The sequence below is a fragment of the Bipolaris oryzae genome (genome assembly GCF_000523455.1).
Source record: "Bipolaris oryzae ATCC 44560 unplaced genomic scaffold scaffold_69, whole genome shotgun sequence".
NCBI lineage: Eukaryota > Fungi > Ascomycota > Dothideomycetes > Pleosporales > Pleosporaceae > Bipolaris > Bipolaris oryzae.
Window position 1 is genome coordinate 47,254 of NW_006911345.1, and position 26,111 is coordinate 73,364.

General features: G+C 51.0%; 12 protein-coding genes across 12 annotated transcripts; 5 read left to right on the forward strand and 7 right to left on the reverse strand.

Annotated features, from left to right (window-relative positions):
• Positions 1-125: 125 nt before the first annotated feature.
• Positions 126-2,553, forward strand: COCMIDRAFT_26498 (uncharacterized protein; the record flags this gene model as incomplete). Its single annotated transcript, XM_007689988.1, has 4 exons — positions 126-260; positions 314-444; positions 493-2,410; positions 2,464-2,553. 4 exons carry the CDS (start codon positions 126-128, stop codon positions 2,551-2,553), a joined length of 2,274 nt encoding a protein of 757 aa, XP_007688178.1.
• A 549-nt stretch (positions 2,554-3,102) lies between these two features.
• Positions 3,103-3,788, forward strand: COCMIDRAFT_36961 (uncharacterized protein; the record flags this gene model as incomplete). Its single annotated transcript, XM_007689997.1, has 2 exons — positions 3,103-3,151; positions 3,226-3,788. 2 exons carry the CDS (start codon positions 3,103-3,105, stop codon positions 3,786-3,788), a joined length of 612 nt encoding a protein of 203 aa, XP_007688187.1.
• Positions 3,789-4,391: 603 nt separating this feature from the next.
• COCMIDRAFT_5490 (uncharacterized protein) lies at positions 4,392-5,423 on the forward strand (the record flags this gene model as incomplete). The annotated part of the gene is made up of 4 exons (XM_007689980.1): positions 4,392-4,528; positions 4,586-4,833; positions 4,900-5,212; positions 5,270-5,423. The coding sequence occupies 4 exons, from the start codon at positions 4,392-4,394 to the stop codon at positions 5,421-5,423; spliced, it is 852 nt and encodes a 283-aa protein (XP_007688170.1).
• A 132-nt stretch (positions 5,424-5,555) lies between these two features.
• COCMIDRAFT_95911 (uncharacterized protein) lies at positions 5,556-5,714 on the reverse strand (the record flags this gene model as incomplete). The annotated part of the gene is made up of 1 exon (XM_007690018.1): positions 5,556-5,714. One exon carries the CDS (start codon positions 5,712-5,714, stop codon positions 5,556-5,558), a length of 159 nt encoding a protein of 52 aa, XP_007688208.1.
• Positions 5,715-7,116: 1,402 nt separating this feature from the next.
• Positions 7,117-8,562, forward strand: COCMIDRAFT_36963 (uncharacterized protein; the record flags this gene model as incomplete). The annotated part of the gene is made up of 7 exons (XM_007689998.1): positions 7,117-7,179; positions 7,233-7,309; positions 7,359-7,518; positions 7,569-7,723; positions 7,773-7,847; positions 7,910-8,047; positions 8,112-8,562. The coding sequence occupies 7 exons, from the start codon at positions 7,117-7,119 to the stop codon at positions 8,560-8,562; spliced, it is 1,119 nt and encodes a 372-aa protein (XP_007688188.1).
• A 4,019-nt stretch (positions 8,563-12,581) lies between these two features.
• On the reverse strand, positions 12,582-13,325 carry COCMIDRAFT_36964 (uncharacterized protein; the record flags this gene model as incomplete). The annotated part of the gene is made up of 1 exon (XM_007689999.1): positions 12,582-13,325. One exon carries the CDS (start codon positions 13,323-13,325, stop codon positions 12,582-12,584), a length of 744 nt encoding a protein of 247 aa, XP_007688189.1.
• A 1,202-nt stretch (positions 13,326-14,527) lies between these two features.
• COCMIDRAFT_95895 (uncharacterized protein) lies at positions 14,528-17,067 on the reverse strand (the record flags this gene model as incomplete). Its single annotated transcript, XM_007690019.1, has 2 exons — positions 14,528-16,944; positions 16,992-17,067. The coding sequence occupies 2 exons, from the start codon at positions 17,065-17,067 to the stop codon at positions 14,528-14,530; spliced, it is 2,493 nt and encodes an 830-aa protein (XP_007688209.1).
• A 536-nt stretch (positions 17,068-17,603) lies between these two features.
• COCMIDRAFT_5494 (uncharacterized protein) lies at positions 17,604-18,198 on the reverse strand (the record flags this gene model as incomplete). Its single annotated transcript, XM_007689981.1, has 2 exons — positions 17,604-17,993; positions 18,061-18,198. 2 exons carry the CDS (start codon positions 18,196-18,198, stop codon positions 17,604-17,606), a joined length of 528 nt encoding a protein of 175 aa, XP_007688171.1.
• Positions 18,199-18,424: 226 nt separating this feature from the next.
• Positions 18,425-19,908, forward strand: COCMIDRAFT_5495 (uncharacterized protein; the record flags this gene model as incomplete). The annotated part of the gene is made up of 3 exons (XM_007689982.1): positions 18,425-18,656; positions 18,706-18,930; positions 18,983-19,908. 3 exons carry the CDS (start codon positions 18,425-18,427, stop codon positions 19,906-19,908), a joined length of 1,383 nt encoding a protein of 460 aa, XP_007688172.1.
• Positions 19,909-20,635: 727 nt separating this feature from the next.
• Positions 20,636-21,079, reverse strand: COCMIDRAFT_95933 (uncharacterized protein; the record flags this gene model as incomplete). The annotated part of the gene is made up of 1 exon (XM_007690020.1): positions 20,636-21,079. The coding sequence occupies one exon, from the start codon at positions 21,077-21,079 to the stop codon at positions 20,636-20,638; it is 444 nt and encodes a 147-aa protein (XP_007688210.1).
• A 132-nt stretch (positions 21,080-21,211) lies between these two features.
• COCMIDRAFT_50353 (uncharacterized protein) lies at positions 21,212-22,473 on the reverse strand (the record flags this gene model as incomplete). Its single annotated transcript, XM_007690021.1, has 2 exons — positions 21,212-22,016; positions 22,067-22,473. Coding segments are annotated over 2 exons (1,212 nt in total), but the record flags the coding sequence as incomplete, so codon positions are not given.
• A 1,786-nt stretch (positions 22,474-24,259) lies between these two features.
• COCMIDRAFT_5497 (uncharacterized protein) lies at positions 24,260-25,870 on the reverse strand (the record flags this gene model as incomplete). The annotated part of the gene is made up of 3 exons (XM_007689983.1): positions 24,260-24,889; positions 25,017-25,403; positions 25,457-25,870. 3 exons carry the CDS (start codon positions 25,868-25,870, stop codon positions 24,260-24,262), a joined length of 1,431 nt encoding a protein of 476 aa, XP_007688173.1.
• Positions 25,871-26,111: the final 241 nt, after the last annotated feature.

Here is a 26,111-nt window from a genome sequence, read left to right on the forward strand (position 1 = left end):
TTTGCTAACACCGCATAGCTGCTTTTGTTGATTTCCTCAAAAACTACAAGTCCACCTCGACCGAGGCAGCAGACCAGCTCGAGAGCCTCAACCTCAACGGCAATGGCACCGAGGATGACGACGACATGGTCGACGACGAGGATAGCGGCCCCGCAGCCCAGACGCGCAACAAGTCCAAGTTAAAGTACATGGACCAGCTCCAAGAGGTTGCCAATCGCATGCGCGACGAGATTCAAATAGACCTCAACGACGTCGAGGCGGTGAGTGGCCATGACAAGCTACCGGCACCCCGCAACTGATTCACAATCGCCAGTACGAGAAAGCTTTAGACGACGAGCAAAACCTTAGGCTGGTCGAGTCCATCGAGCGGAACGCCCATCACTACATTGACATATTTTCGCGCGCCGTGGACAAGTGCCTTCCAGAGCCCACCAGAGAGCTGAGGTATGGCACTTCGTGAAATCTGCCAGTGCCAGGACTTACTGTACATAGCTTCAAGGACGATGTGCTGGACGTGATCATGACACAGCGCTCCAAGCGCAATGAAAGGATGCAAGAGCTACAGGGTGTCGATGATGCCGAACAAGCTGCTCCGGAGTCAATATTTCCCCCAGCCTTGACGCGACGCTACACGCTCAACTTCAAGCCCAGAGTGCCCTCGGGTTCCAGCAGCCAGCGTAGTCTCAAGGCGCTCGCCGTACGAAACGTCCGTGGAGAGCACCTCGGCCACCTCATCACAGTCCGCGGTATCGCAACGAGGGTCTCCGACGTTAAGCCTGCGGTGCTTGTCAATGCCTACTCGTGTGACCGCTGTGGTAGTGAAGTTTTCCAGCCGGTGACGACCAAGCAGTTCACTCCGCTTGTTGAATGCCCTTCAGAAGAGTGCAAGAGCAATAAGACCAAGGGCCAGCTGTTCCTGTCTACCCGCGCTTCGAAATTCCTCCCCTTCCAGGAAGTCAAGATTCAGGAAATGGCCGATCAAGTGCCAGTCGGCCACATTCCCAGGCAGCTCACCATCCACTGCCATGGCGCTCTGGTCCGCCAGATTAACCCTGGAGATGTCATTGACTGCACTGGCATTTTCCTCCCCACGCCTTACACTGGCTTCAAGGCGATTCGCGCTGGTCTTCTTACCGATACCTATCTCGAGGCTCAGTACGTCTTACAGCACAAGAAGGCCTATGACGACATTGTGCTTGCTCAGCCAACCCTGCGAAGAATGAACGAGCTCGAGAGGACCGGTCAGCTGTACGAGTACCTGTCGCGATCCATTGCGCCCGAAATCTTTGGCCATGTTGATGTCAAGAAGGCACTTCTGCTCCAGCTCATTGGCGGTGTCACAAAGGAGGTGGGAGACGGTATGCGCATCCGTGGTGATATCAACGTCTGCCTGATGGGTGATCCTGGTGTGGCCAAATCCCAATTGCTCAAGTACATTACCAAGGTTGCGCCTCGTGGTGTCTACACGACTGGTCGCGGTAGCAGTGGCGTTGGTCTGACCGCAGCTGTTATGCGTGATCCAGTAACAGATGAAATGGTTCTCGAAGGAGGTGCTCTTGTTCTTGCCGACAACGGAATGTGCTGTATTGATGAATTTGACAAGATGGATGACAGCGACCGAACAGCCATACACGAAGTCATGGAACAGCAGACCATCTCTATCAGCAAGGCCGGCATCACCACCACACTCAACGCCCGCACATCGATTCTGGCAGCCGCCAATCCACTGTACGGTCGCTACAATCCCCGCTTGTCGCCCATTGAGAACATCAACCTCCCCGCCGCTCTTCTGTCCCGTTTCGACGTTCTGTTCCTCATCCTCGATACCCCTACGCGTGACTCAGACGAAGAGCTTGCTCGCCACGTTACGCATGTCCACATGCACAACGCCCATCCCGAAGCTCCAGGAGGCATCGTCTTCAGCCCTGCAGAAGTTCGACAGTGGGTTGCCCGTGCCAGGTCCTATCGACCGACTGTACCCAAGGAGGTTGCCGACTACATGGTTGGCGCCTATGTGCGCATGCGGCAACAACAAAAGCGCGATGATGGCAATAAGAAGGCCTTCACGCACACCTCGCCGCGTACGCTCTTGGGTGTGCTTCGCCTGGCCCAGGCTCTGGCGCGTCTACGATTTGCTGATGAGGTCATCTCAGAAGACGTCGACGAGGCTCTCCGCCTCACAGAGGTCAGTAAGGCCAGTCTTTACGCCGACGAGAACCGCAGGGATGATCATACCCCGAGCAGCAAGATCTACCACCTCATCAAGTCCATGGAGGCGAGCGGTGCTGCGGCCGTTGGCGATGGCACCAGGGGTGAACTTGACCTCCGCAGAGTCAGGGAGAGAGTCCTGGCCAAGGGTTTTACTGCCGATCAGTTTGAGTCGGCTATTGATGAATATGCTATGCTTGATGTAAGTAGTCGGCAGAGAAACGTAATCCATTGCTCGCTAACACTAGTCGACAGGTCTGGCAAACGACTGGAGAAGGAACACGACTTGTTTTTATCGAGGCTGGCATGGAAGACGAGGATATGGATGCCGACAATGACTTCTAGATTACGCATGAGAAGGAGCAAGAACAGTAGTGCAATTGGGACATGGCGTATGAAGGCGTTGGATATCCAAGCGACGCTTAGGACATTTCTATTGTATTGGCAGCCGCGTATATGGCTGTGTGTAGCTTACAACGAAGCAATTCCATCACAACGTCTACGCTGGACGCCTCTGGATAAATATCGCGTGACATAGCTATGCGGTCACATGCCAAGGCACGTATCTGCAGAGGAGCATCATAGCGGCATGAACCATCGCGGGGTCTTTAGCGAACTGCAAGAACGAACTTTGTAAACCGACGAGACAATCACCGCTTCAACGCCGATTCGCACCTCGCTTTTGATGCTAGCCAAGTGAAGGACTTTTTTTCCAAGCCGTGTTCCCGGCATTACCTTCTAAAATAGGCTTACCTCCAACGACGATTCTTGCGCCTCGCGGTTAGCAAACGAGCACGATAAGCCTGCGCCAGCTTCCACTTGGCCTCTATCCACCCTCAAAGACCCTTGATTGCACATGCCCTTAGATTCCGCGTCCTATTCCACATCGCAATCATGGCAGTCGGTGCAGCAAACAACTTTGCGCAATTCATGGTAGTTGGACGTATGTAGCCTCAGTTCCGCTTCAGCCTAAAGCCTCGGGCTTCCAGCACAAAGCACATTCTAACGAGCACACAGCGACATGTTTTTTCCTCGGAATCCTCTTCGCGCAACTGCCCTACGACTACAATGTCCTATGGACGACGCCCGAGGACCGCGCATCCTATTTTGACATTCTCGAGTCGCACATCAAGTTCCTCTATGCCTCGCCCCCGATAGTCTCGCGCATCCTTAATCTCGTTATCGGCACCGGTCTCCTCGGCTTCCTAATCAAGCTCTTCAAGCCCAACCAAGCCAACATGCTCTTTGACGGCGCATCCCTCGTCCTGTACATGGCCGGCATCACCGTCTACCTGACCAATATTGTCAAGGGATTCCGCGTCGTCACGGCTGGTATCTACGGCGAGATGGACAAGGCTAATCCGGGCGAGATTACCGAAGAGGATATGGGCGACTACATCTCGAGGGAAGACACACTGAGGGTCTTTGCAGCTAGCAATACCATTCTTGCTCTTGTCCTCGTGGGCGTCCTGGTGCTGCAAGCAGGTCAGTGGTATGCCAAGAGGGCCGAGGAGCAGGAGATTCAAGAAATGGAGCGTCTGGCTGAAGAGAAGAAGGGAGCGGGGAAGAAGAAGCAGTGATTGCCTGCTTTATTTCTCTCCAGTTCCACAGGAAAACTATGTGAGTTTGTTTGGGATGTCTGGATAGACTCTCATCTTATAAATTCATATACGTCGCGCCTTGAATGAAACCTTTGGAGGGCTCATGCAAGGTTGTGTGTTTGGTGTTCCTTCAGCTAAGAAACTATATGTCACCTAGGTGTAGGAGGGATGGAAAAGAGCGAATATGTATGCAGCTCATCTCGAGCTATATATGTAGCGTTGAATCTTCACATTCCACTTTCCACCGTATCATCACTCGTTCATGATGTCAGTTCAATGCATTTGATCATCAAACTTACTACAGTAAAACTTACCATTGCACAATCGGCATACCGGTTCATTCCCGTTTAACGCATCGGTCTCGCTGCAAATGCTTTTTGAGACCAAAGCTGTAGATGGTTGTCTGTACCTTCCTTGTAGTTGTTTCCGGTTGTTTACCCATGTCGTCACTAGACAAACAAACCTCTCTCACGTCCTCTATACTCTATCACTCTATCACTTCCCACCAACCAAAAAACATACACATTTCCAATTTGGAACCAAATTATCTATCTCTTTTTCCGTCTCACCCCTATTACCACAATGACGACTGGCCTCCTAAGCCGCCAGTTAGAAGATATCAGAAATACGCTTATCAAAGCGAGTGACCGGCGGGAGCCAGAGTTGCGAAACCGAGCGCAGCTGGTTATGGGACGGGTGGCCATGGGCGAGAACGAAGGGTGAGGAAGAACTAAAAGCGAGGAGAGTGGCAATGCTAATTTGAGTAATCGGGACAGCCTCCGTACTACCAAGCAGGACGTGACGGCCCTCCGCGGAGCCACCGACCGAGAGTGTTCGGCTATGACTCGCCTGGTCACCGTTCACCACGAGACTTGTGAGCTTGTTGAGCTAGAAGCTATGCTTCCAGAAATCAAGGGGAGCATACCAGAGTCAGGACAGGAACTATCCAGGGGTGTTGATGGCGACTTTGAGTTCGCCCGCGGAGGACCTTTCCATTCACTAGATTGCCAACCCACGCCATATGGTAAGTATACGAGACCCGCGGTTCCTTTCGGTATGGATCCGACGAGCCGCCTCTGTACCCGTTCAGCTGGTTCGCTTAGTCCGGAGATCGCGCCGTATGCTGTGGCGCTCATGCTCGAGACGTCTAGTTGCAAGTGGGAACACGTCAAAAGCAGGAGCACGTACTTGTTTAGTAGCAACACAGATGAAAGCCATGACAAACGGGAATTGGAGAATATGATTCGGAACGAGAATGGATGTCTCATTGGTCACGGTGGTTACGTTACAGGCGAAGAGGACAAGAAACGCCAACTTACCCGCCGTCTCATTATCTACAATCTAGCTGCAGACGTGGATGAGAAATCCATCTTGGTTTTCCTGGCCAAGTACCGATCAAATCTGTAAGTTTGCAAACATGCCAGCTCGACTCGGCTAAGTATTAACATGGATGTCAATAGTCTCAGGGTTACCCTCCTTTCAGAACGCGATCCAGTCAAGGGAACAAGGACTGCACATGTCGATATGGATTCGAGGAGAGCTGCAGTATATGCTTCGTTCCATTATGGACACATTTTTGGCCTAATGGTCAAGACTAAGCTGGCAGTGGAATAAGAAGTGAGACGGATTATTCATCTGCACAAAAGGTGTAGTTGTTGCATGAGAGGGTACTACCGCCGATAAGTACAGATGATACTGGAGGACACTGTAGTTATGCAATACTAAAGTGGTATATTAGGATATACGTCAGCGGTGGAAGAGATGTCGAATACAAGAAAGGGGAGTCGCCTGGCGACTACATCCACCCTCCTTTTCCGAATGCAGCAAATTTGACAGACACACATGAAACGTGACCAAGTCCATGCTTTCTTCAAAGTTCTTGCGTTTCACGTCGCAAATATGCATGTAACCTTATGCGAAATTGGTCATTAACAAGTGAGGATTAAGAATCGATCCAAAAAGACCGCGCGACTTACGGATCTGCAAGGGGTCCCGCTCTTCCATTGTACCCGAGATGGTGAGCACGTGGGAAGCACCGACACTATTGATGCACGTAGCACGGTACAAGGGTGCTTTGCGCCCGATCGGCTACGTGTTGTGCATTAAAGGTGCGTATCGCGCTGTTTCGACCTGTCTTGTTCACTATGTTTCGCGTATAGTGGTGTGTACTACGGAATGTGGAGTGTGGTAGCTAATGACGACTTGATTGACAGAAACGGCGGAACCAGTAGTCTTGATCCGTATAATTATTTCTTCTTCTAGTGTGCGGAGGCAACACGTGCTCCCATATGCATGGATCACACCGAAATATTACCGGCGCCACCACACGACCCTTTCAAGCAAGGCGGGGAGATGAACGGTCAGCGAACGGGACGGGGAGGACAGGACGGCGATCTGCACGAACCACCATCGCCACGATAATCGAGCACCCTTTACGATTTAATATCGTGCAATTGGTCGGTCGATCTAAACCCGAAGAAAGGTACAGGTGACGCTCCCTGCTGCTACCATTGGTCGATGCCGAGACTTCATCGTTAAACGCTGTAGGTCCATGTTCGGACGGAACTCTCCGAGATGCCTCTTCAGGTAAGTAAGTCTCACTCTAGTTCTTGAAGACGATTCATCTGAATAATCAGAATTACCTGATGGATGTTAGCCATGCATGACCAAGTCTTGTCAACTGACTCTTTGAGGACTGGTTGTTCTTGGGCTGAATGCATCTGCCACCATGGGCTGATATTTTGCCATTCCGAGTCCTCATCTGTCGCCTGGCCACTGATGGCTTTTGCCATTGCATCGGTGCCCAGTACTACGGCCCGCCTGGAGCTTGCGCGTCGGCATGTCCAGTCCCTAGCTAAGGCAACTAGTGTCATTTACTGTAAAGCGTGTAGCTGAACCCTGCTTAGATGGACCACTGCTCTAGACCAGAAACGAGCGTGATGGCGACTTGCATGTATACGATTCCATGTGTGTCCTGCAGCGCTTTGACATGGATCCTATGCTTCCCCGGGCCAGTGTAGGGAACATCGTTGTCGACCACGGCTCAATAATTAACTTTCCCGTGGCGTCTCACACTTAATTAGCAACACCCCAAGAATTGTAAGACGCCCAATGAACCGGATTATCCGCGCCCGCATAACAACAGCCCACCGTGTCGTTCTAGAAGAAAAAAAGTGCTTGGGTTGCTCCCTGGTCTCCTTTGAAGTCTTACTTAACACTCTGGAGAGCTCGTACACATGGACACTCATTACCCCATTTGAATGCAGATGAAGACTACTCGTGCCGTTGTACACTCATCGAGATCAAAATGAGTGGTTCTCCGCCGCCGCCACCGCCGAACCTGGACCCGAAGCTGGAAAAAGAGTCTCTCGTATGCGATCAACTGCCTATTGTCTAGACCAAACTCGTTGACACTGTCCACAGGTTCCTGCCGGTCTTGCCGTCACTATTGTCTTCACAGTAGCTTCGTGCACCACAGTCGCCCTTCGACTGTACACACGGTCAGAACTGCCCTGAAACACGGCGTACCATTGTCTGACAACAAATCAGAAAGATCCTCTTGAGACATGTCACAAGTGACGACTATGTCATTCTCTTAGCCCAGATCTTCGGCTTGGGCCTCGCGGCCATCAATATCGTGTGCTTCACTGCTGGGGGTATAGGACGACACATTCAGTTTGTAATGGATAAACTGCCTATATTTCTGAAGGTAAGACCGAGCCAGTGAGGAACTACCGAGAAATATGCTGACCAGAGAAGTTGGTTTACTCTGCCATGGCTGTCTACAACGCTACACAAATTGCAACGAAGATATCCCTCATGCTGCAATACAGACACATATTTCCTAGCAGTACAATGCGGGCAATCTGCAACTGGAGCGTGGCATTTCTGATCATGTGGGGAGTTGCGCAGCAGTAAGTCTTGACTCGTAAAACATGACGAATTCTAATCTAACGGCCGAAGGATATACACTTCGTTCGCGTGCGGCATTGCACAGCTTATCTATCCGAAGACTGTGGCTTGCATAAGGCCCGATATGTAAGCACCATATCCCATCCGGGAGATCCATCATCCATGATTTGCTGACACGAGGCACACAGTCCATTTATTCTCAACGGCGCGATGAATATGGTTACCGACTTTGCCATTTTGATGGTTCCGATCAAGCCCGTGCTCCAATTGCAGATCAACAGGTTGCGCAAAGCTTACCTTTTGATTGTTCTATGCTTAGGTCTTGTGTGAGTGATTATCTCTGCAAGTTCTTCCCCTGATGCATGAAGATGATGCTGACAATCTGCTCAGGGTATGTGTCATCTCAGCTGTGCGGCTAGCGCAACAAGTGCATGTGAACAAGAACACTACCGACGGCACATGGATAATGGCAACTACCGCTATGCTATCCATTATCGAGACAAACCTCGGCATAATGTGCGCTTGCGTGCCCACCCTGCGGCCATTGGTCAAGCGCATTGCACCGGTCCTGCTCGGGTCTTCCAACAAGGATTCATCCGTCTACGCCAACGCGTACGGCAATGGATATGGTCAACGCACACGGCTCGACGACGAGCAGAATACCAAGAGTGGGCCAGGCAGCTCGATTTATGTTCAGAAGGAAGTCAAATTTCACAGCACGACCGAGTTGCGGAATCTGTCTAGCAACCCCAGAGATCCGTATGCCATTGACGACAGGTCTTCGGATGAGATTAGCCTGGAGCAGACGACACATGTGACTGCGACGTCGTCGAGGGCTTGATTCTGAGGAACGAGGCAGTTTTTTTTTCCTTTTCTTTGTTCTCGAATACCATGACTTTGAAGCATGAAAAGCTATGATACCTATGAGGCGTATATTGTTAGATATACCTCTGTTAGTTGGGAGGGACCCGGGATATAGATTAATTGGGGGTAATGTCTTGATCATGGCTGGATAATGCCTATGGTATTCTTTGATGATGGCTATGCTTTCCTTCTTTTCTCAAGAATTGAGAAATGACTGAAAATCAGCGAAATATATACGAACCGACAACATCGAAGAGGGGAAAATCATAGACTCAGACTTGTCTACATTTACATCTATCAGGCAAATACAGCCATGCGCATCTGCCTTGCGAGTCATTCTTCTCCTTCCACATTACACTATCCCGCATATTCACTTTGCTTTGCTCATTCAACATATTCAGTAGCGACAGTACGCTGAAAACACCAGTAAGGAGCATAAACCCTTTCTGATTCCACATCAAACACCACCATCCAACCATCTAAATACAAAAGCAATGGCAAAACTTAAGGTGCTTATCCTCACCCCATATCTCTCATTATGCCATCGCATTAAGCGCAAGGGTCATCCCCACATCCTCACATTTAAGCTTAAATATTATGCTGTGCACCATCGTATTTAAACTTATCCATCGTATCCCAACCCCGTCATCCAAGCATACCCATCCTTACCTCCCTCGCACACTCTCATCCGTGCAAATCGTGTCAGTCAAACCGCAACACATCCGTGCTCCGATATCACACGCGCGTCTACCAACCCTTCCTTCGCCTCTCTGCATACCCGTGCCACACGCACCTCGCTAGCCATACTCGACCCGTCTCCCTTGGAAAAAAGAAAAGAAAAAGGAGAGGCAAAGAGGGTCCTGCCGCGGCATGGCACCAGCGACGCCGCTAGCCCTTCTCACTACCATGCCATGCCGCACCGTTTTCGCCTCACACCAAAGACTCGTGTACACTAGCATCCCTTTTCCTAGCTCTCTTACTTGCTTACTCGCTCGCTGCGGACTTTGGTCAGAACAGAAAAAAATTACGGCACAGACGCATCATCTGCTTGCGTCGGAGACTCCGACTACCACTCTATCTTTTCGTCTATCCTACTCTGCAATGTGGTGGTCGCAGTAGCAGGGATAGCCAGGGCAGAAAAAGTGTAGTAACGCTACACAAACCACAGCCACACTTCACAGCCACCACAATGTTCACTATACAAACCCCGAGGTGCGATTACAACCGAGGTAGCACCGAAGTACCGAAGCACCGATAGAGCGAGTTACGATCTGACCTACCAGCCGAAAGAGGGACGTACTCCTAGTAAGGTGTAGTAGTGTGGTGTACCAGTCGACCTAATAGCCGGCCAGGTCGACCGACCAGCCAACAGAAAGGGGACCGACCTACCAGCCGCACAAAAACCGTGCCACAACGCGGTTAAAAAAGAAAACCGAGGCGAGCGCGCCACGTAGGCTCTACTGTGCCGCAAAGACGTACGGCGCTTCTCTCGGTAGAAAGGGTGTCGGGGTACTTGAGCTTCACGTCCACACATGTGGATTGGAAGGGGTAGGTAGGTATTGGAGTACGTGATTGTGCTTTTACGAAGGTGTATATATCTCTCACATCTCCCTGTTTCTTCGGATCTCCCAAGTTTGGGTTTGTTTTTAGCGTTGAGGCGACACGTGACTTTCCGCTGTCACACTTTTGAAACTAGTTATAATGGCAGAGTCCGCGCAGTGGAGTCGACAAGGCCGATGAATAAGGGTATGGAGGTTAGGTTAGGTTAGGAACAGCACAGACAGACGAACTCCAACACCTCCAACCCTTCTCTCCCCTCTTCTCACCTCACCCCATCGCCTCTTTCCTTCACCGTATGGTACGGGTACTGCGAGTTTAAGCGCCCAGCTATCTACCCCGCGTATCCCTGCACTGCACCCTGATTGGCTACGAATAGTGAAGTGGGGGAGGGAGAGGGGAGGGGGGGTGTGTCAGTGCGTTTCGCTCCAGCCCAGCCCAGCGCTGGCGCTTCCAGATAGTAGTGTACGTACTCTGGAGTACATTGCTTTCTTTTTATATTTTGCCCCATCTAGCCTGTGGAGATCTTGCACATTCCAGTACAACTATACGAAGGAAAAGTATACGAGTATGACGATGATCGTATATCTAGCGCTTTTGAGCCTGTATGTATATGTATGCGTAGAAGAGGTGGCGTGACTCCGATACACTCTCAATTGCCCACCTCACCCACACCCACTTCCCCCCCCTTCCTCTTGCATCTCTATACCCCATAGCCCAAGTTCAGAAGAAGATGAAGAAAAAAAGATGAAGAATTTCGAGTAAAAAAATTACCGCATCCTACTTATCATCCTACCAAATAAACAACAACAACAACGACTCGTACCACGTACATAGCTTCTACTTATTCCCCATTTCGCCCAATCACACACACACACACTACTACTACTACTCTCCCCCCCCCCCCCCCAAAAAAACCCTTTCACCGGATTGCGTTATCGTGACCTGCATACGAAGGGAGGGGGAGGGATACATGCATACTCATTCTGCGCACTGTGCAGCTTGCGATCACGTCCCCGGTTATCCCAGTATTGGGGAGGGGGGAGTGTGCGCTGAGTTGTGTAGTTTAAGGGTCTGGGATGCCGTGGTATAGGGACCGGGGGGGGGGGAGGTGGGAGGTGGTTTTTCATTGGTATTTGAGGAAAGTGGGAGTTACTCCAACTAGCAGGTTCCATATGCTACAAGATCAGGCGCGAGAATTGTGCGTGAGGGAACGAAGAAAAAAAAAGCATAGATGAGGAAAGAGGCAAATGTGAATTGAATGATATTTTTTTTCTTTAAATTGATGATAATATCGGTGATGTGCAGGAGGCACATTCGCACCTGGATGCGAGGGGAAAAAAGGGACTACTACTACTGACTACGTCGACATACGCTCTCATCTGACAAACACCCGCCAGCCAACTCGCCATCTTTTTTTTACCGCTCTGGCTTTCCCCGCTCCAACGCGCGCGACGCCCTCCCCCGTCCCCCCGGGCTCCAATAGGGTGGGCAGCCCGCCAATCTGCACGAAGCAAGAAAATGACAGAGTTGCCTGGGACAGCAGGTTTTTTTGCTCTCTTTTCTAGCCGCCCAGCCAGGTGCACTGCTGCACGTGCGGGAAATTCGCTAAACGCCTTTCCGCCCTCGCAGCATAGAAAAAATATCCTTGCTGATAAAAAGGGCCCGGTTGCCCAAAAAGAGAGAGGGAGAGAGCGATGAACCAATAGATGTCGTATACACCCACACCCACACCCCTGCTCACATCTCTCTCTCTCTGTCTTTCTCGCGCAATGCGCTGGCTGGTCGCAACCACCCACACCCACACCTTTACCTCCCGCAAGCAAGCGAGGCCCTTTAATGTTTGGTATCCCTGGCCCCTACAATAAAATATAGGAACAAATGTAGTAAAGTCGATCAAGGGGGTTTGTTTCCCCAAGAAGAGTAGTAAAAAACGCCAATGTTGATAATGTTTTCCGCCGTTAAATAAAAGAAACAAAAGTTGCAAGTCATGAGTTGGAAGAGAAAAAGGACGTGGGCCGTAACGTCGTTTCCTCTATTGGTAAGGGGTAGTAGTGGTGGGGGTGGTGTAATAAACAGAGTGTGAGTTTGGAAGAGAGAGAGTAGATTTGGTCGATTGGTGATGTGGTGTGATGATTGAAGAGTAATTTACTTGCGATCGGATCGCCTGGACCCGACAAGGTATTAGTTTGAAATTGGGCGGACGGGCGGGTTGGTTTAGTAAACCGGATGCGTGTGTGAGTGTGTGTACAAGGTAGGCGGGTGTTTGGTGGACGAATGAGAAATTAGGCGCCGTCGAGTGGGCGCCAATGCAGGGCGTGAAAGGAAGCATGGTTGGATGGAATCCGAGCAGGTTGCGCGCACATGCATGCTCGACTTGGCATTGTAGAGACAAGTGTGTTGTGCCTAACAGCCTTTTCACACACACACACTCTCTCTCTACTCGACTTTTCTCCTCTTGCCGCGGGGTGCGGGGTCAATTTGCGGAAAGTGTGGCGCTTTTGCGTCGACGGGGGTGCGACTGTAAGTCACTGTCCTCGTCACCACTTCGCGCACACTGACCCGCCTTGACCGGCCAGTCTTCTTGTCTGCCTCCCATGTCTTGGGTGATGAGACGGCAGAGTAGGGTGACTGAATTGACTTTGCGCTGGCAGGGGATCTTACGGTAGCAGGCGAGTAAGGTGACTGGGGGATGTAGAGGCGGGGTGTGCGCGCTGAGTGCCGCCGAAAGGGTGATGGGGGTGGGATGGTGACGGTTTGGACCTTGGTTGGCGGTGCAGACATTGGCTCTTTTGCTTCGTCCTTTGAGGTGTCGCAGCTACCGCAGCTGTTTGATCTTGACGTTGCTGGCGAGTCCTTGTCCGATGGGGCTGATGTTGATGTAAAGGATGCGCTCGAGGCCGATGAGGTGACTGAAGTGGGACGGCTCTCTCCAAAGACGAACCTGCAGCTAGTACCAGTGGACATGGGGCTTGAGAGAACAGGCGACAGGTTCTTGAGGAACTCGAGGTAGGCTGTTGGGGGAGTGATTGGCGTCTTGATGTCCGAGTCTTCCCGTTTGATACTGGCAAAGATGGGCGTAGTGGCAGAGGTGACCATGGGCGACCGGAGCTCTGAGGGGTACGTAGCCGACATGGGCGTCTTGAGGGTAGAGAGCGCGGGCTTGGAGTCGGTGGCAGCCATTGTTGGTGAAGTCAAGTTTGAACGAGTGACTGTGGATGCTTGGCCAAGGGCGAGGTGGCTCAGAGGGCGGGCGGTGCTATGCCTTTGTCCACAGCAAAGTGGAGAGGATTGGAGAGCGAGGCAGGCAGACGGGCAGCTGCTGGCGCCTGGGGATGGCAGGTGTTTATTGTGCGTACTTCAAGGCAGCTTGGCGCGGATGCGCTGTTGTCGTTGGCCGCTGTATGGGCCGGGTGGGGTTATTTTTGGGCGCGAAGAGTTGCAGCGTCTGCTAAGCGCCGAGGGCAAGGATGGACAGGCCCCGTGCACTGGTGAACTCCTCCACCGCCCCTCGATTCGCTGCCCACCGCTGAAACAAAATGTGCCGTCCTTTGGGCCCCTGCAGGTCGAGAGACTCTGACCGGCTCGACGCGCAGTCTGATTCGCTGCTCTGCAGGCGGATGTGTGATGGTGGGTGCGGATGTGCGGGAGCCAGGCTTGTAACCTGAAGCTGAACGTGGCGACCTGGTAGAAGCAGTGTCGCTGGCGTGAAGTAAACGAATCCTAACACGGCCTGCTGAGACGCTGGCGTCAGACAGTGGCAGAGTAGTAGTGGTATGTAGTAGTAGTAGGAGTAAGTAGTAGTGGTGATGGTGGTAGGAGTAGCAGAATGTAGAGTGCCTCAAACGTAAATGTACCGGCAAAACGAACGTTGCTGCAACCAGGCTGAAGCTGTGTGCAAGCAGTGCATGTCTTCGTCGTGCGAGCGTGACATGATTTTATGTCTTGCTTGCAGCCGCTGTGTATCTCTACGCTGCTCTGGACAATGCGCGCGCGCTTCCAGCCCATACCTTGCCTCTGCTCTTCCAACCCTATTCTACCCCCCAAGCACCTGACTCTGGTTCGCCGTTGAAACACGACGACCAGCGCTTACAATACTACCCTTCCTGGATGCCTATCACGTTGCCCAAACACCTTCTCGTCTACCCCCATGGACGGCTACGCGGCGATCCGCCCATCTATCTTTTGTTACACAGTTCCTAGAGGCCCAGCCAATGACCGTCTCTTGCCACATGCAAGATGAAGCCACGCGCGGGTTCTCCGAGAACATGGTACAAAAAAAGGTCAAAAGCACAGAGACCGGGTCCCTCCACACAGTGGCGACCGAGTCGGTCCAGCTTCCGCTGTGCCCCGTCCCAACCAGGCATTCGGTTCTCTCACCACGCCTAACCAACGAGAGCTCGCAGCTGGCTGTTCTGCTCTACCTCGTCTTCGCGAATGGGGCTCACGGCGTCGCCGACCGTAATAGTGGGGTTCTGCGTAATGGGCGATGACGCATTGCTCCATGGTAGATGACATGTGTGTTCGCCAAAGTACACGCGGCCGTCAAATCGTCGCGTCTTCGAAAGCGTTACAAACGGCTCTTGGTTTCTTTCAGCCGTTTGCTGGTCGATGCACACCATTTGACACCTCCGGCACGCCCCCAGCATCTCAAAATACTGTTGACCAATCAAAAGGTACCGCCACTCGTCTTCAGCGTACGGGTCCTCCAGCCCAGGCGGGTACGCTGGGTTCTCCGCAACCACAATGTTGGCTCTGAACACCTCTGCTTGCGCCGCCTTGCCGCCCTCCGCTTTGATTAACTCGTTCAAACGGTTGAGGCTCGATCGTGAAATAGTAAGAATGGGACTCTCATTCGCCAGCAAAATAGGCTTCGAAACGCACGCGCCAGGTGTAACTGGGACCGTTTCTGGGAACGCGCCGGGCACTCGCATAGCGCCCGTCTTCTGATGCTTTTGCAGATGCGCCTTTGAATGTCTTGATACGCCACTGCCATTGCCAACAGCTGGGAAACGAGCCAGGTGACAGGGTACTCCAAGAGCCTGTGTAAAGAAAGCTGATATGTCGCTCGACCTGTACGTTTTTGCCTTGATAGCGTCTCCGCATACTTTGGCACTAGCATCTTTGTACATGGCTTCTTCTGTAAACAGACGTGGGTCTGCTGAGAGAGGGATGGTTATCTCGTGCGTGATAGCGGCGTCCTGCAACGCGCCCGCCAGACTCACTTGTAGCACGCCCTTTTCAAGGTCAATGCTAGGTCGTATGAGTGCCATCTTTGGGTAGCGCTTTTGGCTCAATGCAGCCCCTGTTCCTTGATGGACAAGACACCATTCACGATCCCACGCAAGGCCCTCTGGACGCACATCCCATGGCCTACCCGGCGGCACGCTGAACCCCGCGCAGCTTTTAATAGGATACACGCAAAGACTTTCCACATGTAGGCGACTTTGTGTTGGTGGCTCGATATCAACAATCGCCATTGGAGACACGTCCAACTCAGGGCGTTTCTCAACGAAAAACTCGCCCAAGAAGGAAACCAAGCACTCTACATCTGATAGGGCACTCATGGCTCCAAAACTAACACGTATGATGCCCGTGGGCTTCGCGCGGATGATGTCGTTGTCGTTTCCGCACCGCTGCCCAGCCGAGAAGTTCTCGCGCATTTCCCACGGTGCCAATCCCAAAGATGATGCAACACCGCCAGGATTGCAGAGCCCGCCAGTTCGGAGCTGTATGTTCTTGATTGCAGCCAGTTTCTCCACTTCTGCATTGCTAACCCAGCCACCATATTGATTCTGGAGATTGAAGGCAACAATTGGACCTTGAGTAAGACAATCTCCATATGTCGACGCCGAGTCCTTGTAGATGTGGCAGACCTGTTGGCCATTCCCGTGGCGCAACGACAAGAGCTCTTGGTGTAGCCTTTGGGCAAGAAAGGCAGTATGCCTTGAGATCCTTTCCAATGAGGTATACAGTTCCTGGTGGATAGTCATTGCGCTGTCAAGCGCCATGATACTATGTATAGGTAGTGTGCCGTCTTCTAGCCTCTCATGGAGTGATTCTGCCTTCTTTGCATGCCATTGTTCCTTGAGGCACACGACCATGTCGACGGTGCCACCGCCAAAATAGCGTCGTTTGTCGAATACCGATGCTGATGCTTGCCTGACGATGAGTGCGCCAAGATCGGGAAAGCCAAACATCTTGTACAAGCTCAGCACCGTAAAGTCGGGGGCCTCGTTAGGGTTCCCAAGGTCAAGGGGCGATGTCGAGACTAAGGCTGCAGCATCTAGCAGGGTATACACTGAGTCGCGCTTGTTGGTGCGGATGCGGCGCGACCAATCCAACGGTAGACGACGCCCGTTCATGTTGGACTGCGCTGGGTATGCGAATAATTGTGTAGAACCAGACTCATTCTCATCACCCTCGATCCACGCATTGACTTCCGCGTCCGAAGCGAAGCACCTGTGCTTGGTCGCACCCTCGCGTACGCCTATCAAGCTAGTATGCGCATCTCGATGATAGCCATACCAGAATCCACCGTCTTGATCACGAAACGCCTCCATGACCAACTTTATTCCAGCAGTGGCGTTTGCAACAAAGATCACGTCAAACTCTTGCGGATCGGCGTTGAACAACTGTAAGAGGCGTAGTCGCACATCTTCGATTCGGCGTGTGGTCAGTTGTGAGGCGTTGGAGGCCGAGTGCGGGTTACCATAGAGGTTTGTCATCATGTCGGCGGAGAAGCGCTCGATCAGAGACTTGGAGTAGAGTGTAGTCCCTGCATGGTCAAGGTAGGTTGTGTCTGTCTGGTGTGAGCGTATATCCCAGAATACATTTTGCTGCACCCACCCTGCAACATGGGATACTCTTCGGCGCGAAGCTCCTCGATCGCATTATTGTAACTGATGCACCCCGCCTCGTCCATGATGTTTTGTTGTATTTGGCAGTATCCTGCAAAAAGCCTCGTTCACCCGTAGTCACTCGAAGGAGAAGAAGAAAAAGCAGGGTTTGCAAAGGAAACCATTTGTTAACATGTAGCGTAGCTGGCTGTGGTGCTTGCAAGAGTGGGGGAGACGCGAAGGCGAACGGTGGAGTCGTGACCTGGGCCTAGATAAGTACGGCCGGTCCCGAACGCTCGGAATACGCCATCGTATTCGTGCATGGCACATCAAGTAACAAGCATTGTCCCAAATTACTCAATTCAAACCCCATGCGCCGTCTATCTAGTCTAGTTTTTGTAAGTGAACGCGCTGCAATCATATCGAAAAAAAGATCGGCCGTGTTCGTCGTCTCATAATCTATGAGGAAGCCGTACGCTTGGTACAAGCATGACCAAAGTGCTTCCACCAGCCTGTCACTCACTACAATCGAGTTCCCCTAGTCCGTGTACGTAAAGGAATACGGTGTCTGCTCCCGAATAATTTCGGAGCCTTATTCCGACTCCATAACACAGCCAGCCACCTAGAGCTGCTTGTTCTCCCTGGCCTGCTTCTCAGCAACAATCTTTGCCTTGGCCACCCTCTCCTCCCTCAGCGCAGTGTACACCCAAAACCATATTCCAATCTCCAAGAAACCCCAGGTAAAGAGGATGCTGTTATTCAACCCCGCACCCACACTTGCTCTATAGTCCGCACCCTTTGCCCCAAGCAGACCGCCCTCCTTGAACGCGTACGAGTAGCCGGTGATGGCGAAGAGGAAGAATAGGCGCACGGGTGCCTGAAGGCCCCAGTATTCGTCTGAAATTTGCTCGTGAAGCGAGAGAGACGTCAGGTCGCTGATGCCGATAAAGGCAAAGAGGACGGCGAGAAAGGCGATCGATGCAGAGGGCTTGGTGAATTCGCGCGGTGTGGGCTGGAAACTATTAGCATCTTTGTTTCACTGTTCGAGTACAGCATTAAGTGATGATCGGGACGCGTACGAGTTGCATTGATTGCTCAAGAACAAGAACGATGCCCTGCTTCGCTATCAAGGCGGGATTCCTCAGCAGGGTAACTGCGAGGGTGAGGTGGAACAGCGATATGCTGCGTATCATGTTGTTTGCTGATATCAACGGCATTTTGGAAAATCTGATGATGTAATTGGGACGGACTGGGATGTGGAATGTGGGTTGGGGGACGGCGTTGCTACAATGCGTATGCAAGCATTCGCGTCGCGTGTTGTTTCGGATTAAACTTTCCAAAGTCCGTCCCCATCCGTATTACTGCCAAGACTTATGTCTACATATACCACACCCCGAGTCTCACACTTGACCTGACCGCCATTACACACTTCTCTTGTTCATAATGGACAAATCGTTTGAGAAGCATGCAGCTGTGCAAGATGACAGCTCTCAAAAACGGCGTACACGCTCTTCAAATAGCGTCATCTTATCCGCAGCACTCCTGCTTATCGCATTTGTCATGTGGTCCTCACAGATACCCGCTCAAATCTGGACACCTCACAAGCACTCGTGTGGGGGGAATCTGACTGTCGAAGAAAGAGCTGTGAGAATCCTCAAGCAAAACCCGCTCATCGGTTAGCGCCATAAACCATCATCATCTGATCATCGACTGACTTCATAAAGACGGCCATAATGACCTGTTGATCTTCATCCGCTCCAAATATCAGAATCACATTTACAACAACTCTGACAGTGATTTCGCCAAGAAATTCGAAAATGGCGGGCTCGAACAGCACGTTGACATTCCCCGCCTAGAGAAGGGACTGCAAGGCGGCGCCTTCTGGAGTGCATTCTGGCCCTGTCCCTTGGGCGACGGTACAAACTTCTCAGACTCAAGATATTCCCACAGTAATTAAAAATCCCCAACCTTCCTTATCGCCCCAATACTAAGCAATCCCAGTCGTCAAATCCACCCTCGAACAACTTGACCTTTTCAACCGCCTAGGCTCCTCCTACCCCAAATACTTCACCCCAACACGCACCAGCGCCGATGCCCTCCACGCCTTCAACACCGGCACTTTCATCGCCCCCGTCATCATCGAAGGCCTCCACCAAATCGGAAACTCAATCTCCACCCTTCGCCTCTACCACCAACTAGGCGTCCGCTACGCAACCCTCACGTGGAACTGCCACAACAAGTACGCCGACGCCGCCATTGAAACAGCCTCCGACTGGACTGCCTCGATTGCCAAACCCCACTGGCACGGCCTCAGCCCCGCCGGCCGCGACCTCGTCAAAGAAATGAATCGACTAGGCATGCTCGTCGATCTCGCCCACGTCAGTCAAGACACCATGCGCGACGTCCTCGTCGGCAACGGCGCTGCTGGTTGGAACGGCAGTCTTGCACCTCCAATCTTCAGTCACAGCTCCGCATACGCCATCTGTCCGCACCCACGCAATGTGCCAGATGATATCTTGCAGCTAGTTAAACAGCGCAATTCCCTCGTTATGGTGAATTTCAACCCTGATTTCGTATCCTGCAAGGCTTCTGAGACCCCGGATTCCTTCCCGGAATTCGTGCCCGAGAATAATACCCTAGCGCATGTTGTACGCCATATCAAGCATATTGGAGAGTTAATTGGGTACGATCATGTTGGTCTGGGTACGGATTACGATGGTATCGAGGAGACGCCTGAGGGACTGGAGGATGTGTCCAAGTTTCCGGATTTGGTAGCGGAGTTGTTGAGGCAGGGTGTTAGCGATGTGGATGCGGGAAAGATTGTAGGACGGAATTTGTTGAGGGTGTGGGCGGAGGTTGATAAGGTTGCGGCGGAGTTGCAGAAGACGACGCTGCCGCTTGAGGACGAGTTGGAGAAGCAGTTTTGAGGGGGTGATGGGCGCGGCGCGGCGCGGCGGCGGGGGAGGAGGAGGAGGAGGAGGGGGGGGGTTGGTTGCAGCATGTCAGGATGTAAGAAAGAAATAGGCGCTGAGAATATGATCGTATAGCCCTGCTAAATTAGATTGAGATATCGGACAATAAGAGCGCGAACATGGGAAAAGCTTTATCGCGTTTCCCCTAGTTCTGTGGTTCGTCGCAATCAGGATCCATAAATCTTATTTACCCGTTGATGACTCCAGCTAGCTGCATACGTCTTGTAGATATGCACTCTAAATCATGGCCACGAAATTTCAACGGAGTTGCATTTGCACATGTGAAATGTGTCTCACTCTCCTATTAGCTAGGGATGTATGAGGCGTCAGTCTCGCGTTAAGAAAACGATTTGAACACGGATGTTGGTGCTATGTATTAAGGAATTGGTTGTGTGCTTGTGCTGAGTGGCAACGTTTCACAGTGAAGTGATGGAAGGAGGACTACATTTGATCTTGAGGACAACTTTTCGATAACGGTGATGTTGGATTATTCATCCTATCCGTTTCTCGGGGGGTTTTTCAGGGTGTTATGCAGCTGCGTCAAAGTACAGCTTCTATTTGAAGTGTATAGTTTGGTTTGACATGTGAAGTTGTCGATGATGGATGTGTGAGGATAATCAATGGATCCATCATAACTGGATGAGTTTCAGTCCGCTGCGGAGTGAATTAGTTCAGAGTAGAGCTATACAAGCGTTATAACTCGTTCTTGCGCCTTGAGGTGAGCGTTGAAAATCGACACAGTGGCTGTACCACGGACATCGAATATTCCGATCCTTGAGAAAGTCATCAAATCCTTGTCTTGCGGTTGCAAGATTAAACCTCCCAGAATGTCCACATCTTTTATTTGTCCTGCATGTAATTTCTGACTTGGTGCACCATCTTCGATATGGCGTACATGAAAACATCTTTGAATCGCGACAATGTAAGCTTGTTGTTGCTCATGAAAGTTTGGATCATCCATGTAGAACTCGGATTGAACTTCCACATTCTTGCCACCAAACTTTGTGTCCGATGGTTGCACATCCTCTTCCATCAGTACGAGGTGGCCCCAATGACGGTATTTAGAAGGCAATAATGGAAATTCTGAAATGAGCGTAACAAGTATTGGTTTACAGTTGATCCTCATAGATGCGTGTGTGAGCTCTCCGGATGGCTTTGTCCTGATGTCGAGATCCACGAGTTTTGTCTCAAAGTATCCACTTTTGTGACCGTAGTGAGATCTGAGAAAAATGCTATCCCATATCTGACAATTGGAAGCAGCCCAACTCCAAGTGGGAGCCCTCCATTCTGTAGGCTCGACGGAAGGAGTTTCGTTGCTATGTAAGTTTTTGAACCAACATAGTTCTTCGATTATCCGACTTCTCCAGAGCCCCGCGAGAAGTTCGTCTCCTGTGGCATCTTCAATTTGTTTCGCTATCCCGCGAAGTGCTACCAGCTTGTCGCTGTCCAGAGTAAGTGCGCTTCTGGAGTAATTTATTCTGAAGGAACACCAAGCCCGGTAAAGACTATCATTCAAGCCTGACCCCAGGCGCTGTGTCAATTCGCTACTATTTGAATATGCTTCTCCCTTTTGTCGTTGTTGTTGTTGGAACTCATGAAGACGTCTTTTTAACATGGTGGCATGATCACCCTCACCTGGTCGTGCTCCTTCCGGAATACCATTTGGATATGTTTCACAAGTTTCGTTTCCGTGGCATTCCCAAAAAAGCTGCCTATTGCTAAAGTGCATAGTTCGGCAAGAAAGCTGCCTCTCTTGGCTGACCCAGGCTCTTGAATTTAGCGGCGCCCGTTCGATACAGTCTGCGGTTATGTTTTTTAAGTCGCAAAGATAGGTGCCCATCAGATGGAATACTTCATGTTCATACCTGAGCCATGGCGTATCGGGATCGAAACTAATGTTCAAAAGGATTGGTGATGACTTTTGCGGATGCCTATCAAAAAAGAGTCCCCCATCACTATCACTCGAAGCGGTTGCTGCAATGGTGCATGATGCGCGTGCATAAATATTGCCCATACGACCAGATTCAGTTGCCCAATCCGTCTGGCTGTCTTGAATGATACAACTACATACGTGAGTTTCTATAATATATGCCAAAGGGATATGATCACCTACAGCGAGTCAATCCATAAGTACCGGATACAGAGACAACGAGTCACGTGAATGGCGTCCTGGAACGTCTTCGGCAGCTTTTCTGCATCAATTCCCTTTTCCAAGTCTTGTTTTGTTGTCGAGTTCAGTGTGTATGGCTTCGAATGGCCCCAGCAGTGGGAGAGGCAAACATATTCCTTGTTATTGGATAGTTTCGTGTTACGAAGTATGATCGGGCTACCCTCGTGACCAACGTCGAGGAGCCTCGATGGGCACTGATCCAGTTCTGTCAACTCCGGGGTAGTACATTGTGCATGATGGGCACGGCATTCATGGTATTGCTTGAGAAGAAAGGGGAGGGCTTCGCGAGTATTCAAGGACCGAGCGTAGCTAATCGAAAACTCGGTAGAGGCTATGGAAAAGTCAGCCATTGTGTGCAACTATTTTAAAGTTGACGAACTTGAAAGATGCTCAAGAAACAGTACGGCACTCATAATCGATCGATTGTCGGAAAAAACAGCGAAAAACAATGATAATTCCTTCTTGATATTGTCATAGCTGTATCTTACTGTAAACTTTGAACGGCTGGATTCGGAAGGGAGGAACTTTGCATTCAGCCATGCTAGGTTACAGAGCGAGCATGGCAGCTGCATGGCCTCTTTGTAGGAGTCATGACCAATGTGGTGATATAATTGAATAGAGAAAACATCATAACTCCTACCGCTGCTGCACAGTGGGAGATCCCCTACGATCAGCCTGCGGCACGGCTCACATAACTTCGTTTCTGTCATATTCAGATCGCATTCTGAGTGTCGTCAGTCGCAAGCTATCCAAAGAGATATTATGAGGTAAGAAATTGAGGGGTATCAGATCGTTGCTGCCTAGCAAGCCTATGCCGATGATGTCATCATCATCATCATCTGAGCCACTGCATATTTGTGGCTGAGAGATAATGCATTGCATCTTCAGACGACGGAAGACCGCGTATTACAAACTATTCAATCTCCTAGGAAACTGAAATACCAGCTGGATAAATAACTGCAAAGGTCACCACAAGCAGCGTTAATAAATGTACCAAAGTCTTATTTTGTATACTATCATTCCTCTACCCAATTCCTATACTTAACCAGTACACAGTATTAACATGAGAAAGTAAATCGCACTGTTGAGGTAGAGGTGCCTTTTATCCGGTTATTTCAGTTCTCCAAGACGGGCGGCCATCCACCAACCACACCCATAGTAGCCCAAATCCCAAGCCCTTACCATCACCATCCCGCGCGCCTACCTCATCACCCCTCCACCCCCCCCTCTTCCACTCTCTAATCAAACCGTACAATCCATATACGCAAAACCGACCGCTTCTGCAACTCATCACATACACGAGACATCAAAGCGGGTTAGACACGGCCTGTTCAATCGGGAGGGCATATGTGACATGTTACGTATCCGGTCGGGCGAGACGCCGGCACATGTGCAAATCACGTGAAGAGCAAAGATCCGAGAGGAGAGAAAGAGAAAGAGAGCAAGAAGGGATGTGTACTATAGTGGATGCAAGTAATGTATATTCTCGTAGATTCTTGACGGAAAAAAAGGGGTGGGGGGATGACTGGTACTACTATCCCGCCAACTGTCGAAAGGTCATGTAGTACGTATAGCACTAGGAATACCAAACATCACATCATGCACGAACAAGGCACGTAAAAAATTAAGGGAGAATTCCAGTCTGCATTATTCATTCTTCGCATTCCGAAAAAAACTATCCATGAGTTTCTTCCCCCCTTTACACATCTTTATATATCGTCCATCTCATCAAGAAACAAAACGATACAACCGATACATGTGCGTTTAGCGAGAGAGCGGTGTTGTGGTGAGTTCGCCAATCTTACTCGAGTTATAAAAAAAAAGGTATCAAGCGATGATGAAAGAAAACATGTCCCAACAATTTGCCATCGGGAGAAAAAAAATACAAGTATATCGACATTTGTTAGCGATAGTAGTAGGGACCAGGCAACGAACAAAGGGAAAGAGCTAAGCAAATGGCCAAAGCCGGCTTCGCATGGGAAAAAAAATGTACACTCCAGGGTAGAATCGCAGAAACCATGCCATGCGGGTACGATGATGGCCAATTTTTGACGAAATTTTCCGGATGAGATAGAAGAGAAAGGAGAAACGACAAGGATGCGCGCTAAATCACAAAAATACCCAAAAACAGCTTGCTTATCGTTGGCCAGTGACGTTTGGACCAAAGTCAAAGCCAGCAGCTGGTTGAGGCTGCTGTTGCTGTGGTGGTGGGTATGAGGGTGATGCTAGCGGTGTGTATGCACCAGGGATGGGCACAGCAGCGTACTGCTGTTCGCCTGGCGCAGCAGCAACGTGGTCGTTTCTCCTTTCCTGGAATGCTGGGGATGGAAGCGGTGGCGAAACGGTGTTTGTGCGAGCAGGCGCCTCGAAGCCTTCTTGCTCAACCTTGGGAGTCGCACTGGTGACCTTGATAGGCGGCGCCTGGAGGGTGAAGGGCTGGGGCTGAGCAATTTCACGTGCATATGCGTACTGCACTTTGTCGCTCTCGCCATTCTCGGCCGCAGAGTGCGGGTCCACGTACATTGGGTGGCCTGGTGGTGGGCGCCAGCCGCCAGAGCGAGGAGACATTGGGCCGAAACCAGGCGTGTTGGGAGCGGACTGGGAGCGCAGTTGAGCAAGGTAAAGATCCGAACGAGCGCGGTCGCGCATGGCCATGGACTTGCGGAGCTTGCGCTTGGACCAGAAGCGGTAGAACACAATTCCGTAAATGGCAATGACGAGGACCTCGATGACGACTTCGATGATGCAGCAGACAAGAGCCCAGTTCTGACGCACTGTTAGTCAATTGCAGGATGAAGAAATGGAATAATGCATACCTGGAGACGGCAGACAAGGGCATAGGCAATGTCATCCTCAAAGAGATGTCGTCGCTTGTTGTCAACGCAGGACCAACCCCACATGTCTTGTTGTTCTGCGCTTTACTTTGATTGAAGACGGCTGCACCAACACCCCACATGACGATGCTGAAGATGAAGAATCCAACGGCGAATACAGTGTAGTAAGCAGCTACCTTTTCGGCCCGATGGTGACCTCCTCTCCAGTAGGCGATGATGACAAGGATGGACATGACCAGGGAAATGCAAGCAATGGTTAACAGGAGGATCTGAGGCCAGGTTTTGGTGTTGTTAGCCCATGGAGGCAGACCGTTGCGTGGAGCCAGGGTCTTGGTGGCGTTGAAAATGGCAAATGCGGTTGCAACCATGGAGAGAACGATGAGAGAGCAGGCAAAGTTGACGCCTCGGAGGAAGATCTTTGCTAATCGCACGCGTACTTTGATTTTCTAGTTTGTGTTAGTGAATGCACGTGGCATAGATGGTGATTTCAGAAACATACTAGATCCTTTGCTTGCTCCTTTTCAGTCAGGGCCTCGCGCTTCTCAAGCTGCTGCTCTTCCCTAAAAGTAGGGCTCATGATGGACATTGCGCCGGCTGGTGTCCGTGGAGGAGCGCCAGGAGACTTCAAGGCGCTCTTGAGGGGCGTCTTTGGCGTTGGGGGAGGAAGGTACCTTCGGTCGGTTTCCTCCATCTCGACTGATTGCATGTAGCCGAAGCCTGTGTCGGCGATCTGGGGCTGTGGCTTGTAGTGGTTTGTTGGGTACTCGACTGGTGACCGAGGAGGATCAATAGGCGAGTGAACTGAGGTTGCCTCTGCGAAGCGGGCTGCACGTGGTGTCCTGACGTCGAGAGAGTCTTTGGAGCTTCGTCTTTCAATGGTGATATGGGTAAGCTTCTTGTCGTTGGCGGCCATACTAAGGATGTGCGAGTTTTACTCGAGGGCAATGGGGAATGGCATCAAGTGGGGGCAAGAGAAGTAGAGAGAGAACAGTGCCACAACGTCGACGACTATAATCCAGCCCAGCTAAGACCAGTCGCGAGAAAGGCTACAAGAGACGGTTGATAGAAGAAACACGACGAATTACAATAAGAGACCTGCTGGAGAAAAGGAAAAGGTGTGGCAAGAGGGCGAAGCGCTGGGCTTTTGTTGTCGG